This window comes from Sminthopsis crassicaudata, chromosome 1 (genome assembly GCF_048593235.1).
Source record: "Sminthopsis crassicaudata isolate SCR6 chromosome 1, ASM4859323v1, whole genome shotgun sequence".
Classification (NCBI taxonomy): Eukaryota; Metazoa; Chordata; class Mammalia; order Dasyuromorphia; family Dasyuridae; genus Sminthopsis; species Sminthopsis crassicaudata.
The window spans coordinates 401,606,979-401,626,486 of record NC_133617.1 but is presented as its reverse complement, the minus strand read 5'-3'; the positions used below and the strand labels follow the sequence as shown (position 1 = coordinate 401,626,486).

Below are 19,508 nucleotides of genomic sequence, written 5' to 3'. Positions count from 1 at the left end.
AAAAGTGAAAATACTATGTTGTGATCTACAATTAATCCCCACAGTTCTCTCTGGGTGCAGATGGCTCCCCTCATCATAAGACCATTGGAATTGAATGCACTTGAATGCACTCTATTCTTGATCAGAAATTCACTATCCCTATGTTTTTTTCCCTTTTTTCTTTTTTTAAACATTCATTATTTCTATATTTTAAAACATGGCTCAAAAATTCAAATTCCTTTTTCAGATACTATTTTCTTTTTATTTTTCTTTTTCTTTTTATTTATTTATTTATCTATCTATCTATCTATCTATCTATTTATTTATTTATTTATTTATTTATTTATCCAAATTATCCCCTCCCTCCCTCCACTCCCTCCCCCCGATGACAGGTAATCCCACACATTTTACATGTGTTACAATATAACCTAGATACAATATATGTGTGTAAATACCATTTTCTTGTTGCACATTAATTATTAGCTTCCGAAGGTATAAGTAACCTGGGTAGATAGACAGTAGTGCTAACAATTTACATTCACTTCCCAGTGTTCCTTCTCTGGGTGTAGTTATTTCTGTCCATCATTGATCAACTGGAAATGAGTTGGATCTTCTTTATGTTGAAGATTTCCACTTCCATCAGAATACATCCTCATACAGTATTGTTGTTGAAGTGTATAGTGATCTCCTAGTTCTGCTCATTTCACTCAGCATCAGTTGATGTAAGTCTCTCCAAGCCTCTCTGTATTCCTCCTGCTGGTCATTTCTTACAGAGCAATAATATTCCATAACCTTCATGTACCATAATTTACCCAACCATTCTCCAATTAATGGACATCCATTCATCTTCCAGTTTCTAGCTACAACAAAAAGAGCTGCCACAAACATTTTGGCACATACAGGTCCCTTTCCGCTCTTTAGTATTTCTTTGGGATATAATCCTAATAACAGCAATGCTGGGTCAAAGGGTATGCACAGTTTGATAACTTTTTGGGCATAATTCCAGATTGCTCTCCAGAATGGCTGGATTCTTTCACTACTCCACCAACAATGTATCAGTGTCCCAGTTTTCCCACATCCCCTCCAACATTCATCATTATTTGTTCCTGTCATCTTAGCCAATCTGACAGGTGTGTAGTGGTCAGATACTATTTTCTAAAACTGCTCATAACTTTATCAATGGTGTAGATAGCTCACAATCAATAGCTTCAATCTTCTAAATCAAATAGGAAGTGAATAGGGCCTTGGAGGAATTAAGGATCCTCAACTTCACATTAAGATAGGATTTAGAGATGGAAGGGACCCAATACATAATGAAATTTAATTCTTTCATTTTACAGATGAGAAAAAAAAACAGTATATAAAGCACATAAAGAAAAATGGTACACAAAGTATCTAATGTTAGTAGTAAGTGGCAGAAAAAGAACTGTAACTGAAGGTTTACTTAACCCAAGTCCAGCTTGCTTTCCACATTACCATGTAGCACTTTGGGAGTGGCTGACCTCTGATCACATCCCTTTTTCCTGTACAATTCTTAATAGGGTAATTAAGGGTGCAGAAAGAATCAGTATGGTTGTTCCTTTGCACCCTTTCTCCACTGTCCTAAACTAAGTTGTGTCATTTCTAATTGCTAATGGTGTATACTAGGAGTTTAGAAACTGGAAATAACAATTTGATCAGAGTATAGGGGAAGATATGGAGTTTTCTTAAAGATTTCTTTTATGTGAGAGGTAGAGAGATTCAAGTCTGCTTTTCTGAGAAAAGGTCCTAAAGGCGACCTCACACAGAGTTTAGAGGATCACCTCAAATTGTTTACATTTTGTATTATATTCAAGTTTCAGAGCCTAATAGGAATAATAAAATTGTCATATCAAGGAGGAATAATACAGTTGTCATATCAAGGAGGACATATATTAAATATGATACCATCCTTCTTATCATGATGTAGAGATGACTCTAGGTTTTCCAAGGCCTTTTTGGTGGAATGTAAGCTCTGGCAGGTTCTACCATGTTTGCTTTTTAAGGACCATACTCCTTAGTACAGGGTGGCCAAGCACCACATAGCTGGCCATTTGGTGATGAGTTTTCTTGGCCATGGCAATACAGGAAACCAAGGACAACACCAAATGACCTTCAGTCCCCTGAAACCCTTTTTTTCTTCCTCTTGTCCAAGAATAGTTATGGACTGACAGAAATGTGATCACAGTGTGTTAAGAACCATAGTTTTTAGATCAATGGTTCTGTTTTTTTTTTTAAATAATAGCTTTTTTATTTTCAAAATATATGCAAAGATAGTTTTAACACTCACTCTTGTAAAACCTTGTGTTCCAAATTTTTCTCCCTCTTCCCCCATTCCCTCTCCTAGACATCAAGTAATCCAGTATATATATATATGCAATTCTTCTATATTTGTTTCCACATTTGTCATGTTGCACAAGAAACATCAGATCCAAAAGGAAAAAAATGAGAAAGAAAACAAAAAAGCAAGCAAACAACAACAAAAAAGGTGAAAATACTATGTTGTCATCCACCTTTAGTCCCCACAGTCCTCCCTCTGGATGCAGATGACTCTCTCCCTCATAAGGTTGTTGGAATTTACCTGATTCACTTCATTGTTGAAAAGAGCCCCATCTATCAGAATTGATCATCATATAGTCTTGTTGTTGCTGTGTACAATGTTCTCTTGATTATACTTACTTCATTTAGCATCAGTTCATATTAAGTCTCTCCTGACCTTTTTAAAATCATCCAATAATATTTCATAACATTCATATACCATAACTTATCTAGCTATTCCCTATCTGATGGGCATCCACTCAGTTTTTAGTCCTTACCCCTACAAAAAGGGCTGCTATATTTTTGCACATGTCTTCTTTTCCTTTACAACTCTTGATAGGGGATTTAGGGATGCAGAAATAAACAGTATGGTCATTTCCTTGTCCCCTTTTTTCCACTGTCTCAAACCTAAGTTGTGTTATTGCTAGGATTATAGGAACTGAAAATAAAATTTGATCAGAGTTTAGGGAAAGATACAGATCTTCTCTTTTTATGATCACTTTGGGATACAGGCCCAGTAGAAACACTGCTGGATCAAAGGGTATGCACAATTTAATAGCCCGTTGGGCATAGTTCCAAACTGCTCTCTAGAATGATTGGATCAGGATCAGGAACTCTACCAACTATTTATTAGTGTCCGTTTTCCCACATTGCCTCTAACATTTATCATTATCTTGTCCTGTCATCTTAGCCAATCTGAGGGATGTATAGTGGTACCTCAGAGTTGCCTTAATTTGCATTTCTCTGATCAATAGTGATTTACAGCCTTTTTTAATATGACTAGAAATAGTTTTAATTTCTGAAAATTATCTGTTCATATTCTTTCACCATTTACCAATTGGAGAATGTCTTGTATTCTTATCAATTAGAGTCAATTCTCTATATATCTTAGAAATGAGGCCTTTATCAGAACCCTTGGATGTAAATTTTTTCCCCCTGTTTTCTGCTTCCCTAAAAATCTTGTACAAAGACTTTTAAATTTAATATAATCAAAATTATCCATTTTGCATTTCATAATGTACTCTAGTTTTCCTTTGGCCATAAATTACTTCCTTCCCCATAGATCTGAGAGATAGACTATTCTTTGTTCTCATAATTTACTTATAGTATTAATGGTTCTTAACATTTTTTGGTAATAGGGATTCCTTTAGCAGCTTCATGAATCATTTTTAGAATACTATTTTTAAATGTAAAAAATAAAATACATAGCATTTTAGAAGAAATCATTTTTATTGAAGTACAGTTATGGAAAAAGTTTTTAAGTTTCTAGGTAAAGCACCCCTCTGACAAAAAAAAAAAAGATATATAAACAGCTAAATTAATGTGAAATTCTTGTTCATTTACTATTGATTAGACATACTATTACAATATTTGATACTTTAGTCCTTACTCATATTAATCTTGGCATTTATGAAATGATATAAAAGGTAGTATCAACTAAATGGAAGGATACTTCATAGGTTCCCTTTTCAGAAGAAAATTATTTTATAAACTTTTAAGAAGGAGCAAAAACCAGAATTGCATGGGGCATTTGGTGATCTTATATTTTCATGATAATGATAATAAGAATTTGTAAAAATAATGTCATAAAAATAATTTCTATTTATGATCCAATATCTGTTGCTAAGAATAAAGAAGTAGAAAAATTTTTATGAAGAACTTGATTAAAATTTTTACATTGAATCAAGATATACTTTGCCATTCAGTAACTTCAATGCAGTGTTGTTTGAAGGAAAGGATGGTGAAAAATATGATTTTGGAGTAAGAAACAAGAGAAATAGAAGACTTGTAAACTACATGTAAGCCTCATATTTGTATGTCATGAATACTTTGGGATGCCCTACAGTTGGGGACATCCACATAATTTCAAGTGAGATTTATCATATTTTCAGAGATTTTGTAAAAATTCAATATTATAACATAAGCTTTCCTGAATCAGCTAAATATATTCAGACAACTTGTTAGAATAGAGATAAAAATTAGCAGAAAACTAGAAGAATTAATATTTTAAAAGATACAACAAATTGGTCTTCTGACCTGACCTATTTTAAAAATTCACTAAAATTGAAAAATGAGAAATGGAACAACATCTTATAACCATTTTAAAAAGAAGTTTAAGTGATATAAATCAATTGAAAAGAGAGACAGAGAAGTACAAAAGTGTCTAGAAATTACTTCAATTAGCAAATACTTGATCTCCTTGCTAAACAAAAACTTATGGCAACCAAGAGAAATGATGGTTTAGAATAAAAACTCATTTGTAAGATCTTATGGAGGAGGATGGTAGAAAAATATGTACTTCATAAAACAGCTAGAAATAGTGGAGGAAAAATTCAATTAAGAAAGTTTGATGAAAAATCCAATTAAGTGAAAGACATTCTGAGAACTTTTGAGGATGAAAATAAAAGGAAGAAAACAAAACAGATGAACAAGGGAAAAGATTTGTAAATATTTTTATAACAAACTTTATTCACTATCTAGAACAGTGGAGCCATCCTATTTGGGTTCTAATATTATCAATCTAGGCATGCTTCATGAAGATGTAGAAATTATAGTGAAGAAAAGAAAGATGGAAAAAATGCATGTATTGGATCAAATATATCCAGAGAAGGTTCATGTTGGAACTGAGGGATTGATTCTCAAGGTATCTAAAATATGGACTCACATAAAAGACTTGGAAAAATTTCAAACCTTACACCAAAAAAAAAAAAAAAAAAAAAAAAAAAAAAAGCTACTATGAGAATGTCAAAAATTATCTGTTTGTATGATTACTTTCTAATCTCTATTTAAAATTTTTATCAGACTAATCAAAGTCACTGAGTATCTTTGGTGAAAGTCTAAGGAGGGAGCAGACAGATTTTTGCAAATAAAATCCTGTGTAATTGTATGGTTCTTTTAATTGTTCCAATCTTTTCCCTGTAACAAAGGCTAACCTTTTTAGACATTAGTATTCTTTAGAAAGTGTTATATTGCTGAGTCATGGAATAATACATCTTTGAATAAGTAAAGTTATAATTCACCCAAAGGGCAATGGTGAGATGCATGATAGTTATGAGTAGGCTTCAACATATTAGCAAGGAGGAAGTGTTCAGTAGCATAAAAATTATTATTAGGAAAACGTACGGGTAGAAAGAAATATTGTGAGATCAAGAGATAGCTGATGAACAGACCACTCAGTTGATCCATTCAACATCAAGAGATGTAGAAAGAATCCTAAAAATTAGGTAGATCTGATGTTTAGGATTTATGGGAGGAAATGAATAAGAAACTACAAAAGATGGAAGGTGTTGGATGAATTGTAGCCTGTATACTTAGAGAGTATACTCACATCAATTATATCACATATTCAACAAAGTATTATGATTGAACGTAAGAGTTTGAAGGGACCTCCCCGATTATCTATCCTAATACCTTCTCCAATTCATAAATCTGATGTTCTAGCTCAATGTCTATGAAAAAGTGACTATCCAACTTCTTGAATAATTCAAGTAACTGGAAACTCATTGTCTATAATGTTCATCCAATTCCTTTTCAGACAGCTTTCACTGTTATAAAGTTCTTTCTTATAGTAAACTAAAATCTTTTATCATTAGTCTATTCTTCTTTTGCCCTCTGGAACCATACTAAATAAAATAAGTTTAATTTGAGGGGAGGTAGTATAACGAGAGCTGACTTTGGAGACAGGAAGAACTAGGTTAAAATCTCACTTTTAACATATTTGAGCAAGTATGATTCTCAGCAAGTCATTTTTAATATCTTGGAGTCCCAGGAAACTTATAATTTATCACTAATTTGCCTTGGTAGAGGAAGTTTCCAGTATAGTTTCTCTATATTGATGAAATCACAGGTGCACAGGCCTTTTCCCTCAAAATCTTTTCTTTTAATGTTACATCCATTTAATTATATGAAGAATGTAGATGTGTTTCTGTTGAGTTATTACTTTTCCAGGATAAATACTCCCTGCTCCTTCAAGTAATGTTCTTAAGGCATGATCTCTGGTATATTCTTGTTTGCCCTTCTGTGAATGCAGCCTGACTTCTTAGTATCCTTTCTAGAATTAGCACCTAGTGCTCCAAATCAATATTAAGCAGAGAAATGCAAATTAAGACAACTCTGAGATACCATTACACATTTCTCAGATTGGCTAAGATGACATGAAAAGATAATGACGAATGTTGGAGGGGATGTGGGAAAACTGAGACACTGATACATTGTTGGTGGAACTGTGAACTAATCCAATCATTCTGAAGAGCAATTTGGAACTATGCTGAAAAAGTTATCGAACTGTGCATATCCTTTGACCCAGTACTGTTTCTACTGGACTTATATCCCAAAGACATTTTAAAGAAGGGAAAGAGACCCATATGTGCAAAAATGTTTGTGACAGCCCTTCTTGTAGTAATTAGAAACTGGAAACTGAGTGGATGCCCATCAATTGGAGAATGATGGGAAAAATGGAGAATTATGGGATATGAATGTTATGAATATTATTGTTCTGTAAGAAATGACCAACAGGATGATTTCAGAGAGGCTTACATGAGAGACTTACATGAATTAATGCTAAGTGAAATGAGCAGAACTAGGAGATCATTGTACATGGCAACAAGAAGACTGTATCATGATCAGTTCTGATGAAAATGGCTGTTTTCAACAATGAGATAATTCAAACCAGTTCCAATTGTTTAGTAATGAAGAGAGCCATCTGCATCCAGAGAGAGAGCCACGGGAACTGAGTGTGGATCACAACACAGCATTTTACTCTTTCTGTTAAAGTTTGCTTACATTTTTGTTTTCCTTCTCAGGGTTTTGCTTTTTATCTTTCTAAATCCAATTTTTCTTGTGCAGCAAGATAACTGTATAAATATTTGTACATATTGGATTTGACATTTAAATATATTTAACATGTATTGGACTACCTGCCATCTAGTGGAGGAGATGGGATGAAGGAGGGGAAAATTTGGAACAGGTTTTGCAAGGGTTAATGTTGAAAAAAATTATCCATGCATATGTTTTGTAAATAAAAAAGATATAATAAAAATATGTATGTATGTGTATATATATATATATATATTTAGAGAGAGAGAGAGAGAGAGAGAGAGAGAGAGAGAGAGAGAGAGAGAGAGGGAGAGAGAGAGAGAGAAAGAATTAGCACCTAGAATTGAACATAGCATTCAGGATATTGACTGATTTAGACAGATTGTCTCTTCATTCTGGATACTAGACTTCTTTTACTGCAGCCTAAGATAGCATTAGGGGTTTTTTGACTGCTATAACACTCCATAAATTTATTATGAGTTTGCAGTTCAATAAAATAATTAAATAGTTATGCCACATTTCAAACATTTTATACTTATATGATTGATTACTTTTTTTTCTAAGTGCAGGATTTTATATTTATTCCTACTAAATTTTATCCAATTAAACAGCATTTATGTAGTGCCTACTCTATGAAAAACATCAAGTTAGAAGATGGAATTAATTACCAAATTAAATTTGTTTTGAATAAAATATAGACACACGTGTGTATAGATACACATACATGTATGATATTATATATGGGTATATATGTAGACATACCTATGTACACTATATACATGCGTACATATGTATGCTTAAATATATGTCTATTTAGAATTGGCCCATCATTCTAGTCTATATATATCTTTTGGATGCTGATTCTCTCTTCCAGCATAATAGTTATCCTTCTCAATCTGGTTATATGCTTTTTATTCCTTTTTTTCATCTATCGATTTAAAGAAAAAAAGATAAACAAGACAGAACTGAAGATACAGTCCTTAGCACTCACTTCAGACCTCCTTCCAGGCTTATGTCAATATAATACTTAGGTGAAAATAGAGAACAGTGGCAATCTGGAAGGAGACAAGATCCTAGAAGTTGAAAGTCAACCTATTGCAGGGCTGAAGATAGCAGTTAATTTAATCTATTGTTTTTCACAGTAGGATACCAAGGTATTTTCCCTTTTGAGTACTTCTTCACCATTTTAAAAGACTTTATTGGTGAGAGTATTTTCTTTCATCCTTTCATGCCTTTGTCTTGGCTGCACCATAGTAGTTGCTAAAAACAAAAAATTTCTTTCCTCATGACTAGCCTTATGGGGATAAGTTTTTCTCATTTGGATTACACAAAGGCTGATCTTTGGATAGATATGAGTTCTGTACTTTGTAGATTTGCAGACTTGCCTTCTTTAAGTAGAATATTCTAGAACTAAGAGTTTTCTTCTATGTTGCACTGAAGCTTCAGAGAAGACTTTGTCTCTGTGTACATTTTATAAAATGGTTTCTCCAAAGCATCATAAAGATGTTAGGGAAGGAAGTCCCAATATGATTCTCCTATAGAAGGTGAGATTTGACCTGAACCTTGAAGCCTAGGGAAACCCTACTGTAAACCTATCCTTAGGCTATCCAAGTTTGTAACATTTCTAGAATGAGTCAACTTGATCTGACTATGGTTATTTGGTCATAGACTAGGAAGGTGGAAGATGATTTGTATAAAATTCTTAGGGTAACTGTGAAGGTTTCTCATCCATCTTTTGTCTGATCTTTCCTTTGCAGTTACCATTATGCCAGTGACCAATCAAGGCTGGCCTGAGGACTTTGGCTTTAGAATTGGTGGGAATGGTCCATGCTACATCCTCCAGGTAGAAGAAGGAAGCAGTGCCTATCTGGCTGGACTCCAGCCTGGAGACCAGATCCTGGAGATTGAAGGTCAATCAGTAAGCTCTCTGAATTGCCAGAGCCTGTTGGCCTTAGCTCGACAGTGTGAGAATGTACCTCCCAGCATAGGGGTGGTGTCCCGGATCCAGCAGGTCGAGCTTCCCCCTGGTCCTGATGGTAACTTTGGTTTTACCTTGCTGAGAGGCATCCCCCTAAAAGTGGGGAATGTCAACACTGGCTCCCCTGCAGAAGAGGCTGGCCTTAAGGCTGAAGATTACATTCTGGAAATTAATGGCATCTCTGTGAAAGAGTATGAAATGGCTGCTCTCCTGATTGAGTCCTGCCAGGGAAAGGCTCTAGGCTTGGGGCTACTAAAACTGGGGAAATGTAACCAAAGCAGCAGCAGCAGCAGCAGCAGCAGCAGCAATAGTAGCAGTAACAGCAGCAGCAGCATCCCAGAGTTTGTGCATAGTCCTGAAATTGTGCACCGCGAGAGGAGGCACAAGGCCAAAGAATTCAACAAAAAGGTGAGATCCATGTCAGGAGCACTGTTGCTAGAGAAAATAGCTCATCTATAATTTTAGATGGCAGTCTACTTTAATAGTTGAAAGAGTGTAGAAAAAAAGGTCACAGAATGAGTGAGCTGTGTGACCCTGGCAAAATATTCAGCCTCTCTGAGGCTCCTTCATTTTCCTTATTTGGAAAGTAGATGGGATTAGACACCATGGTTCTTATTGATTTTAAGACTCTATGATTGAAATAAAATTTCTATTTTAACTCTGACACTTGGTATTTTGTATCTGTCTTTCCATTTCAATTTGGAAGGAACTCCTAGAACTAGGACAATTGTTGTTTGTCCTTTTTTCTGAAGAGGACCATGACATCAGGGAGGTGATATCATGGCATGCGAGTGAGTTGGGTTTAAGTGAGAGAGGCTGTGCAAGGAGCAAGACTTGTCTCTTATCCATCTTTTGTGTGATTTTTCCTTTCCGGTTACCATCACACCTGCCTCATTCTCCTCTCCAGAGCCATCTGGATCCAATGGCAAATATAGATTAGGACAACTGGAGATGGCCCTGGATGCAGTAGGACAATTATGGTACCTGAAAAGCATCTATTGAATCACATATAAAGTCTTTAAATATTTTGTTGTACTGGGTGTGTGGGAGAAGAAAGGAGGATTTTTATATTCATGTAATTTAAAGTTTTTAAGTTGAGGAAACAAGACAAATAAGAAGAAAGTTAGTATTATGACAGGACTTCAAGAGAGATTCTGAGACTTCTTAGAAGATGTGACTTAGAAGACTGACTTTCTTCAAATGGTTTTCCACACTATGCTAAGTCATTATCCCATTGTCAATCTTCCATTGATGAACCCTGTTCTCATCTAAATCAGTCCTCAGAAGATAGACACATTCATGTACCCAATTTTTAGATAATTATAATAATAATAGTAATGCCTAACATATACCACTTCAAAGTTTGTAGTGTTTTACATATAATATGTCACAATATCCCAGTAAGGTAGGTGCTATTACTATCATCATCATCATCATCATCATCATCATCATCATCATCATCATTCCCATTTTAATGGGAATTAAAATTGTTGAGATTTTAGTTGAAAAAGCTGAGTTAAACAGAGGTCAAATGATTTGCCCAGGGTTACACAGCAGTTAAGTGTCAGAAGTTGAATTCTAACTCAATTGTTTCTGATTCTAAGTGATAATAATGATAATAGTTAACCTTCATGTAGTGCTTCCATGTGCCAGGGGCTGTATTAATTATAATGACTATCTCATTTGATCTTCACAACCACCTTGGGTAGATGTGATTATTATCTGTTTTATAGATGAGGAAACTGAGACAAATAGAGGTTAAGTGACTTGTCTCTTATCCATCTTTTGTGTGATCTTTCCTTTCCAGTTACCATCACACCAGTAACCAATCAAGGCTGATCCAAGGTCATATCACTAGTGTCTGAGACCACATTTGAACTCTTCTACATTTTTCCTTCCCTTCTAAAACTTCCTATGACTACCCTTCCCACTACTTTCTCAATGGAAAACCCAGCAGCAAATTTTATAGAAAAAATTGAGATCATTTGTTGTGAACCTCTCCCCTCTTCCTCATCTCCTATCCCTCAGGAATCTTCTGCCACTCTCTCCTCCTTCACCTATCTCCCATAATGAGGTGACCTTACTCCTTACCAAGATTAATTCCTCAACCTGTGCAAGCAACCCCATTTGATCTCATCTCCTTCAATAGACTTCTCCTTTTTCAATCCTATTTTTCACTCATTTTAAAAACATTTTTATTTTCCACAGTTCCTTTCATTTATTTTCAATCTCTTCCTCTCTACTGGTTCTTTTCCTGCTGCCTACAAACATGTCTGTGTTTCCTCTATTCTGAAAACCTTCCATCCTTCTATCCTTAAGTATCATCTTATCTCATCTGCCCTTTATAGCTGAACTCCTTCTAAAGGCAGTCTGCAGTAGTTGTCCCTACTTTCTCATCTTTCATTTTCTTCTTAACCCTGTATGATCTGGCTTTTGATCTTCTTACTCCACCAAAATTTCCATCTCCAAAGTTATTAATTATCTCCTAGTTTCCAAATCTAGTGGCCTTTTCTCTGTCTTCTTTCTTCTCGACCTCTTTGTCTTTGATACTCTTGATTATCCTCTCCTCCCTCTTCTAGGTTTTACAGAACGTCATTCTCTCTTGGTTCTTGTCCAACCTGTCTGATTACTCCTTCTCTGTCTCCTTTGAGTGTCCTCCTCTAGATCACATCCTTTAATTGTCAGTGTCCCCTAGGGTTTTGTCCTGGATCCTTTTTTCTTCTTCCTCTAAACTATTTCACTTGTTGATCTCATCAGCTCCCACGGATTTAATAACCATTTCTAGGCTGATGATTCTCAAATCTACCTTTTCTTCCCCAATCTCTGCTGGCTTTACATCTGGAATCTCCAGCTGCCTTTCAGACACCTAGAACTGGGTGTCCAGTAGATATCTTAAATGCAATATGTCCAAAATAGAATTCATTATGTTTCCTATTATTGCAGGAAGTAATACCATCCTCTCAGTACCTCAGGCTCTCAACTTAGTAGTCATTCTGAATTCCTAATTATCTCTCACCCTCCATATCCAAGTTGTTGCCAAGGCTTATTGATTTCATCCTGAATATGTTCTCTTTTCTTCTGTGGCACTGCCACTGCTGTAAATGCAGGCTTTCATTATCTTATGCAACAGCCTTCTAGTGGGACAAATCCCTTTCCATTCCAATCCATTCTCCATTCAACCACTGAGTGATTTTCCTAAAACAAAGTCTGATCATGTCACCTCTCTACTCAATATACTTCACTGACTCTATATTGCTTCTAAGTGTAAATACATGTTTTGTTTGGCATTCAAAGTCCTTCATAAGCTAGGTCCCTTCTATTTTTCTAGTATTCTTTCACCTTACTCCTCACATGTACTCTTCAATCCAGGAACACTTGCCTTCCTGGCCATAAACAAGACATTTCATCTTTCAGTTCCAGCTCCAGCTATCTCTTGTATCCTGAGTGTTTTTCCTCCCCTTAAATTCCAACTAAAATTCCATCTTCTACAGGACACTTCCCCATCTCTCTTAATTCTGGTGCTTTCCCTCTTTTCACTATTTCCTTTTTATCCTGTATATAGCTTACTTTGTATAGATATGTTTGTATGTTTTCTCCTCCATTAGATTGTAGGCATTGTCTTTTGCTCCTTTTTGTATTCTTAGTACTTAGCACAGTGCCTGCTGCCTAGTATGCACTTAAAAATGTTTATTGCTTGACTGACTTCCAGGCAAATTCAGTGCTTATGCCATTGTCCTGCTCTCTTTTTAATATTAAAAGAGCATTTTAATTGATCTTCCTGCCTCAGGTGTCTCCTCTCTCCAATTTGTCCTCCACAAAACTCAAAGTTTTTTCTAAAGTATATATTTGACTATGTCACTGCTTTGCTCAAAAATGCCCTGTCATTTCTAGCATCAAATAAAAATATCTCTCTTTAGCATTTAAACTCCTTTACAGTTTGTCTTTAACCTACTTTTGTAGCCTTAATTTATTACTTGTTTTTCCTATTCACATACTCTATGGTCTAGCCAAACAAGCATTCTTTTAATTACTTACATGCAACACTTCCCTTTGACTCTGTGACTTTGCCTTGCCCTTACCACACTTCTCTCTGCATTTTCTCCTCAGCTTTATTTCTTAGTAAGCTCAGTTTCTTTTAAAGTTCAGTTCAAGCATCCTCTTCTATGTGAAGACTGAATTATTCTTCCTCCTCTTCAAAAAAAAATTACCTCAAACATATTTTGTACATATGTATATATACAAACATATATGCATATATATGTGTAAACACATAGACATATTGTCAGTCCCCTTTGGAATATGAATTCCTTGAGGACAAGGACTATAAAAACATGCAAAACATATTTCCATATTAGCCATGTTGCAAAAGAGAATGCAAACAAAATAAACCAATAAGAATAAAGAAAATAAAAAAGTATGCTTCGATTTGCATTCAGAATTCATTAGTTCTCTTTCTGGAGGTGGATAGCATTTTTTTTATCATGGATCCTTTGGCATTGTCTTGGATCATTATCTTCATCAGAGTAGCCAAATCTTTCATAGTTGATCATCTTTGGAATGTTGCTATTACTGTATACAGTGTTCTGCTTCTCTTGAGCTATATTTTGAAAGAAAAAAATTAAATAATTGAATATAGGGTAAGGAGGGAAAGAGAGATGTCAAGCTTGACTCTGGAATTTTGACTTTGAAGAAGAGATAGAATCATGATGCCTTTAACAGAAATGGGAAATTCAGGATTGTAGGTTTCATAATGGGAGAGAGATTAGTTTAAGCTCATGTTAAGCTTGATTTGTAGGTTATTGTGCCATTTTGAAACAGAGTCACAGTAATAAATTTTAAATGAGAAAATCTTTTACAGTTTGCAATAGATTTCATAGAAATTTTTACCTTGTGCAAACTGATATTTGATTGAATCGACACAATTATATCATTCATTGGATTAACCACTGGTTGTAATAAAATTACTAGAACATTAGATTTTCCTTCCTTTTTTAATTTTATTTAGAATTTTTTCCACAGTATATATGCATGAGTAATTTTTTTATAATATTATCCCTTGTATTCATTTTTCCAAATTATCGCCCCCTCCCTCCACTCCCTCCCCCCGATGACAGGCAATCCCATACATTTTACATGTGTTACAATATAACCCAGATACAATATATGTGTGTAAATACCATTTTCTTGTTGCACATTAAATATTAGATTCCGAAGGTATAAATACCCTGGGTAGATAGACAGTAGTGCTAACAATTTACATTCACTTCCCAGTGTTCCTTCTCTGGGTATAGTTATTTCTGTCCATCATTGATCAACTGGAAGTGAGTTGGATCTTCTTTATGTTGAAGATTTCCACTTCCATCAGAATACATCCTCATACAGTATTGTTGTTGAAGTGTACAGAGATCTTCTGGTTCTGCTCATTTCACTCAGCATCAGTTGATGTAAGTCTCTCCAAGCCTCTCTGTATTCCTCCTGCTGGTCATTTCTTACAGAGCAATAATATTCCATAGCCTTCATATACCATAATTTACCCAACCATTCTCCAATTGATGGACATCCATTCAACTTCCAGTTTCTAGCCACTATAAAGAGGGCTGCCACAAACATTTTGGCACATACAGGTCCCTTTCTCTTCTTTAGTATTTCTTTGGGATATAATCCCAGTAGTTGCACTGCTAGATCAAAGGGTATGCACAGTTTGATAACTTTTTGGGCATAATTCCAGATTGCTCTCCAGAATGGCTGGATTCTTTCACAACTCCACCAACAATGTATCAGTGTCCCAGTTTTCCCACATCCCCTGCAACATTCATCATTATTTGTTCCTGTCATCTTAACCAGATTTTCCTTCCTAATGATTTCATTGTCAACATGACAATTTCACAGGTGGCTGAAGAATTGCTCTTCTATCCATATGTGAGTAATTATTAACCAATGAAGTAAGGGGTCTGCTTCAACTCTAATCTTTGGTATTTCTAATTAATCTATCAAAGCCTGGAAGAATAGGATGATTCTGATCTAGTTTGGTATACTATTTAGAAGTTATGCACACAATATGTATGTTGAACTATTGGAAGATGGTGATTTTGCTTTTGAGTATATTTTACAAGGTAGTCTCCAATATTTAATAGGGATATTGTGAAGATAACACCCTGTAAATCTCAAACCAGTCAACAAGCATTTATTAAGAGCTTATTATGCACCAGGCACTGCACTAAACACTTTTGATATAAAGAAAGGAAAACAGTCTCTACTCTTAATACATTCCTATGAGGTAGACAGCATGCAAACAACTATATGTAAATAAGTTGTTTGCAGGAGAAATTGTACTTAATCTTAGGGGAAAGGCCTTGTTATTAAGGGGGAATTGTTAAAGCCCTTTTACAGAAGATGGAATTTTATCTGAGACTTGAAAGAAGTCAGAAGACAGAATTTAAAAAGTGGGTGTCAACCACTGAAAATGCCTGGAATCAGGACCAGAGACTGGAGACTATGATAAGAGACCTCAACCTCCCCCCATGTACCCCACCAGCCTGCATCCGTATCCATGGAGTCCACGCTGCGTAGTGCTCCCAACTCTAACTTACAGTTACAAGAATGCTTGTGCCTTTCTCCCTTCACATCCTCTTCTTCATACCACTTGGCTCCTTTTATCATCCCATCCCCTACCTCCATTACTGTGTCAGCTGCTTCTATATACATTTCATTTGCCTCAGTATCCTATGTGCCTATTTAAAATGTGATTATACCCCCATTTTCCACTTCTATCTTGATATTTTCTAGCAAATAGTCAACAAACTGGGTGTGCCTGCTACCATTAAATAATTTCATGATTTAATTATCACTTCAACATTCATACCTGGCCAAACTCTTATCATATGCCTTCTCTGCTTCGATTTTCAGGCTGCTGAATAATGAAATATATAATGAAATAATGAAAAATGAATAATGAAAAATGAGAAAGATACATAATCATATAGACTAAGTGTGCTAAAAATTAAGTAATGTTGATTGGACTCCCACTACAAAGAGTAGGACAACTCTTTTATTCTTCCTTTGTTGACTATGCCACTGTTCACTGATGCTTTAAAGACGGAAGGAAAGACGAAAGGAAGGAAGGAAAGAGGGGAAAGAAATAAGGAAGGAAAAAAAAGAGGGAGGGAGGAAGGGAAAGAGGGAAAGAGGGACAAGGGAAAAAGGAGAAAGGGAGGGAGAGAAGAAGGAAGAGAAAAGGGAGGAGGGGAGAAAGGGAGGGAAGGAGGAAGGGAGGAAAGAAAAAAAGGAGGAAGGGAAAAAAGAAAAGAAGAAAGGAAAGAAGGAAAGGAAAAATGGAAGGGAGGGAGGAAAAAAAGAAGGAAGAGAGAAGAAAATGGAAAGAAGGGAGGAAGGAAGCACATATTTATTAAGTACTTACTATATACCAAGATTTATGCTAAGTACTGAGAATACAAATATGAATAAAAAAAGAAAATCAGTCCTTCCCCTCAAAGAGCTTCCCATTTTAAAAGGGTAATATGACATACAAAAGGGAGCAGAATGGGAGTGGGCAATGAGATATGTTTTTTTTTGTTTGTTTGTTTGTTTTTTTAATCCAAAGGTGCAAGGAATTTGTGATGCAAGGAAAAAGAATGCTGGATTTAGAGTTGGAGGATCCAGCTTCAAAGTCTTCCTCTGTCACTTACTAATTACATGATCTTGGTTAAATCATTTACCTTTTCTGAGCCTAATGTGCTCATTCTAAAATGTGGGGGATTGGATTGTGAGGTCTCCAAGGTGCTTTCCATTTTAAATCTATGAAGCCACTGACAATGCTTAATTGCTGTGTGTATGGATGTGGTTTAAAAGACCATGTGTAAGCATGTAAGAAAGCATTTATTCATCACCTGATAAGGAACAGTCATTTTGCTAGGTGCTAGAGATGTAGACAAACAAAAAACTTAGTAAAGTACCAAAAGTCCTCTCTATCTTTTGTACATGTAAAGATTTATTCTTTAATTTATAGCTGTAGTTGCCATTTGCAGAATCTGACACCAATTTTTGTTTTATTTTATTGTTTGTTGAAAGCTTTTACTATCCTAAAATGAGTAGTGGTGTATTCAAATCTAAACAGTTGAATGAGGTTCTGCAAACTATCAAAACCAGAACTCATTACCTTCTCTTTCCATCTACTTCTAAAATTCCCTCCAGTCAGCATTATACCTTTTTTCTGTTTTCCACTTCACAAACCTAAGTTGCTACCAAATCTTGATGATTTTACCTCACTATCTCATTCATCTCCTTTGTTTACTCAGACAGCCACAAATTTCATTCAAGCCTTCATCACCTCATATGTGGATCATTGCAGCACACTTTTTTTTTTTTTTGAGGCAATTGGGGTTAAGTGACTTACCCAGGGTCACACACAGGAAGTATTAAGTGTCTGAGATCAGATTTGAACTCAGGTCTCCTGACTTCAGGGCTGGGGCTCTATCCACTGTGCCACCTAACTACCCTGCAGCATACTTTTAATCAGCCTTCCTGCCTCCAATCTTTTTTTTTTTTTTTTTTTTTTTTCCCCAATCCGTCCTCCAGAGAGCTGCCAAAATAATCTTCCTAAAGTACAGATTTGACCACTTCACTTTTGTGGTCAAGAATTTTCAATAATTTCCCATTGCCTCTAACATAAAAGGCAGATTTTTTTTTTTCCTGGCAATTAAAGTCTTTCACAGATTGACTCCTGCTATTCTTCCAGGTTTGTTTCAAATTGTTTTCCTTCACAAACCCTATATTAAATGCCAATCTAGCTGAATTACTGTTTCCCAAACTTAATATTCCATCTCCCATCTCTAGACCTTTGCTCAGAACTTCCCCCTACATGGAATGCTCATCACCTTTGTCCTAGAGCCCCAACTCTCCCAGACCTCTGACCCTACTTCTAGTCCTTCACTTTAAGTCATCATCTAGAAAGTAAATTTTATGGAAAAGGGTCCCCATGTCTCTGCTATCACAACCAATGATCAAATGCTAACAGTAGGCAGGTAAGCCTAAGAGTGTGAGAATAGCAGTATTCTCTACCCCAGAATATCAGTCGTTCTTCTAGCCTGCTTTTCTCCCTCAGCCATTACCCAGCCATTACTCTTATGGAGCTCCAATCTGGCAACTGAGAGTTCATGAGCTATATCCCTCACCATCTCTAGCAGCCACAATAACTGAAGACCCATAAAAGAAAATGCTGAGCATTGAAAAATGGTTCAACATTGAAAATGGATATGGTTTCACCTATGAAATGTACTTAAAGATGCATTATCATCTGCTTTGCTACTGTACCCTAAGGACCACTGGGCCCGTCTATACTACTTGCATTGAAACTTCTACTTTCTGTCTTTCCCATTACAGTATGAGCTTCTTGAAGGCAGGAACTACTTTGCTTTTCCTTTTGTATACTCAGGGTTTAGCATGCTTTGCACATCAGTCTATTGAATTCTTCAGTCCTTTTGAAATTTAGCTCGATTCATTTTCTGTAGGAGTCCTAAAGGATCCTTTTCTAAGCTCCTGGTTAGGGTTCCTTAAACTATCCCCCATTTACGTTTTATTTATTTGCCTAAGTTCATGTCACATTACACTCAGATAAATATAAGATCTTTGAAGGCAACCACTTTTTTGGTTTCCAATTTTATACTCTAATATCTTGTATACAAAGGTTTTCATATTGGAAGAACTTTATAAATGTTTATTCAAATGAGATAAATTGAAAAAGCTTTTGTATAAACTCAATGTGGGTAATATAAGAAGAAAAGATATGGACTGGAAAGAAGAATCATTTCATTAAATGGCTTTGATAAAATTTGATATCCCAGAATCCATAGGGAATTGACACAAATCTGCATGATTAAAAGCTATTTACCAATAGTTGAGTGGTAAAAGCAAGTAATTTTCAATGACAAAAATTAGTGCCATTAAGAACTCTGTGAATAGTTGTTCAAAATCATTAGACAAATATATGTAAGACCTCATCTTAGACTGGGAATATAAACGTGAAAGCATAAATGCAGATATGATGTCCATAGTTTTGAATTGAGATTGAGAGTTGGATGGGACAGTAAAGGCAGTCAAGTTTAAGGCCTTCATATTTTTGATCAGGAAAGAAGAGGTAGGATCCCAGGGCTGGTAATACCACTGCATATATGACCAAGCTAAA

General features: G+C 35.5%; 1 protein-coding gene across 1 annotated transcript in view; it reads left to right on the top strand.

Moving 5' to 3' along the window:
• Window positions 1-19,508, top strand: part of GRID2IP (Grid2 interacting protein) — a 149,376-nt gene that overhangs the window by 9,184 nt on the left and 120,684 nt on the right. Inside the window, exons 2-3 of the mRNA XM_074280038.1 lie at window positions 9,108-9,446; window positions 9,669-9,736. Of these exons, the coding sequence (XP_074136139.1) occupies window positions 9,108-9,446; window positions 9,669-9,736 (407 nt within the window). The remainder of the gene's footprint in view (window positions 1-9,107; window positions 9,447-9,668; window positions 9,737-19,508) is intronic.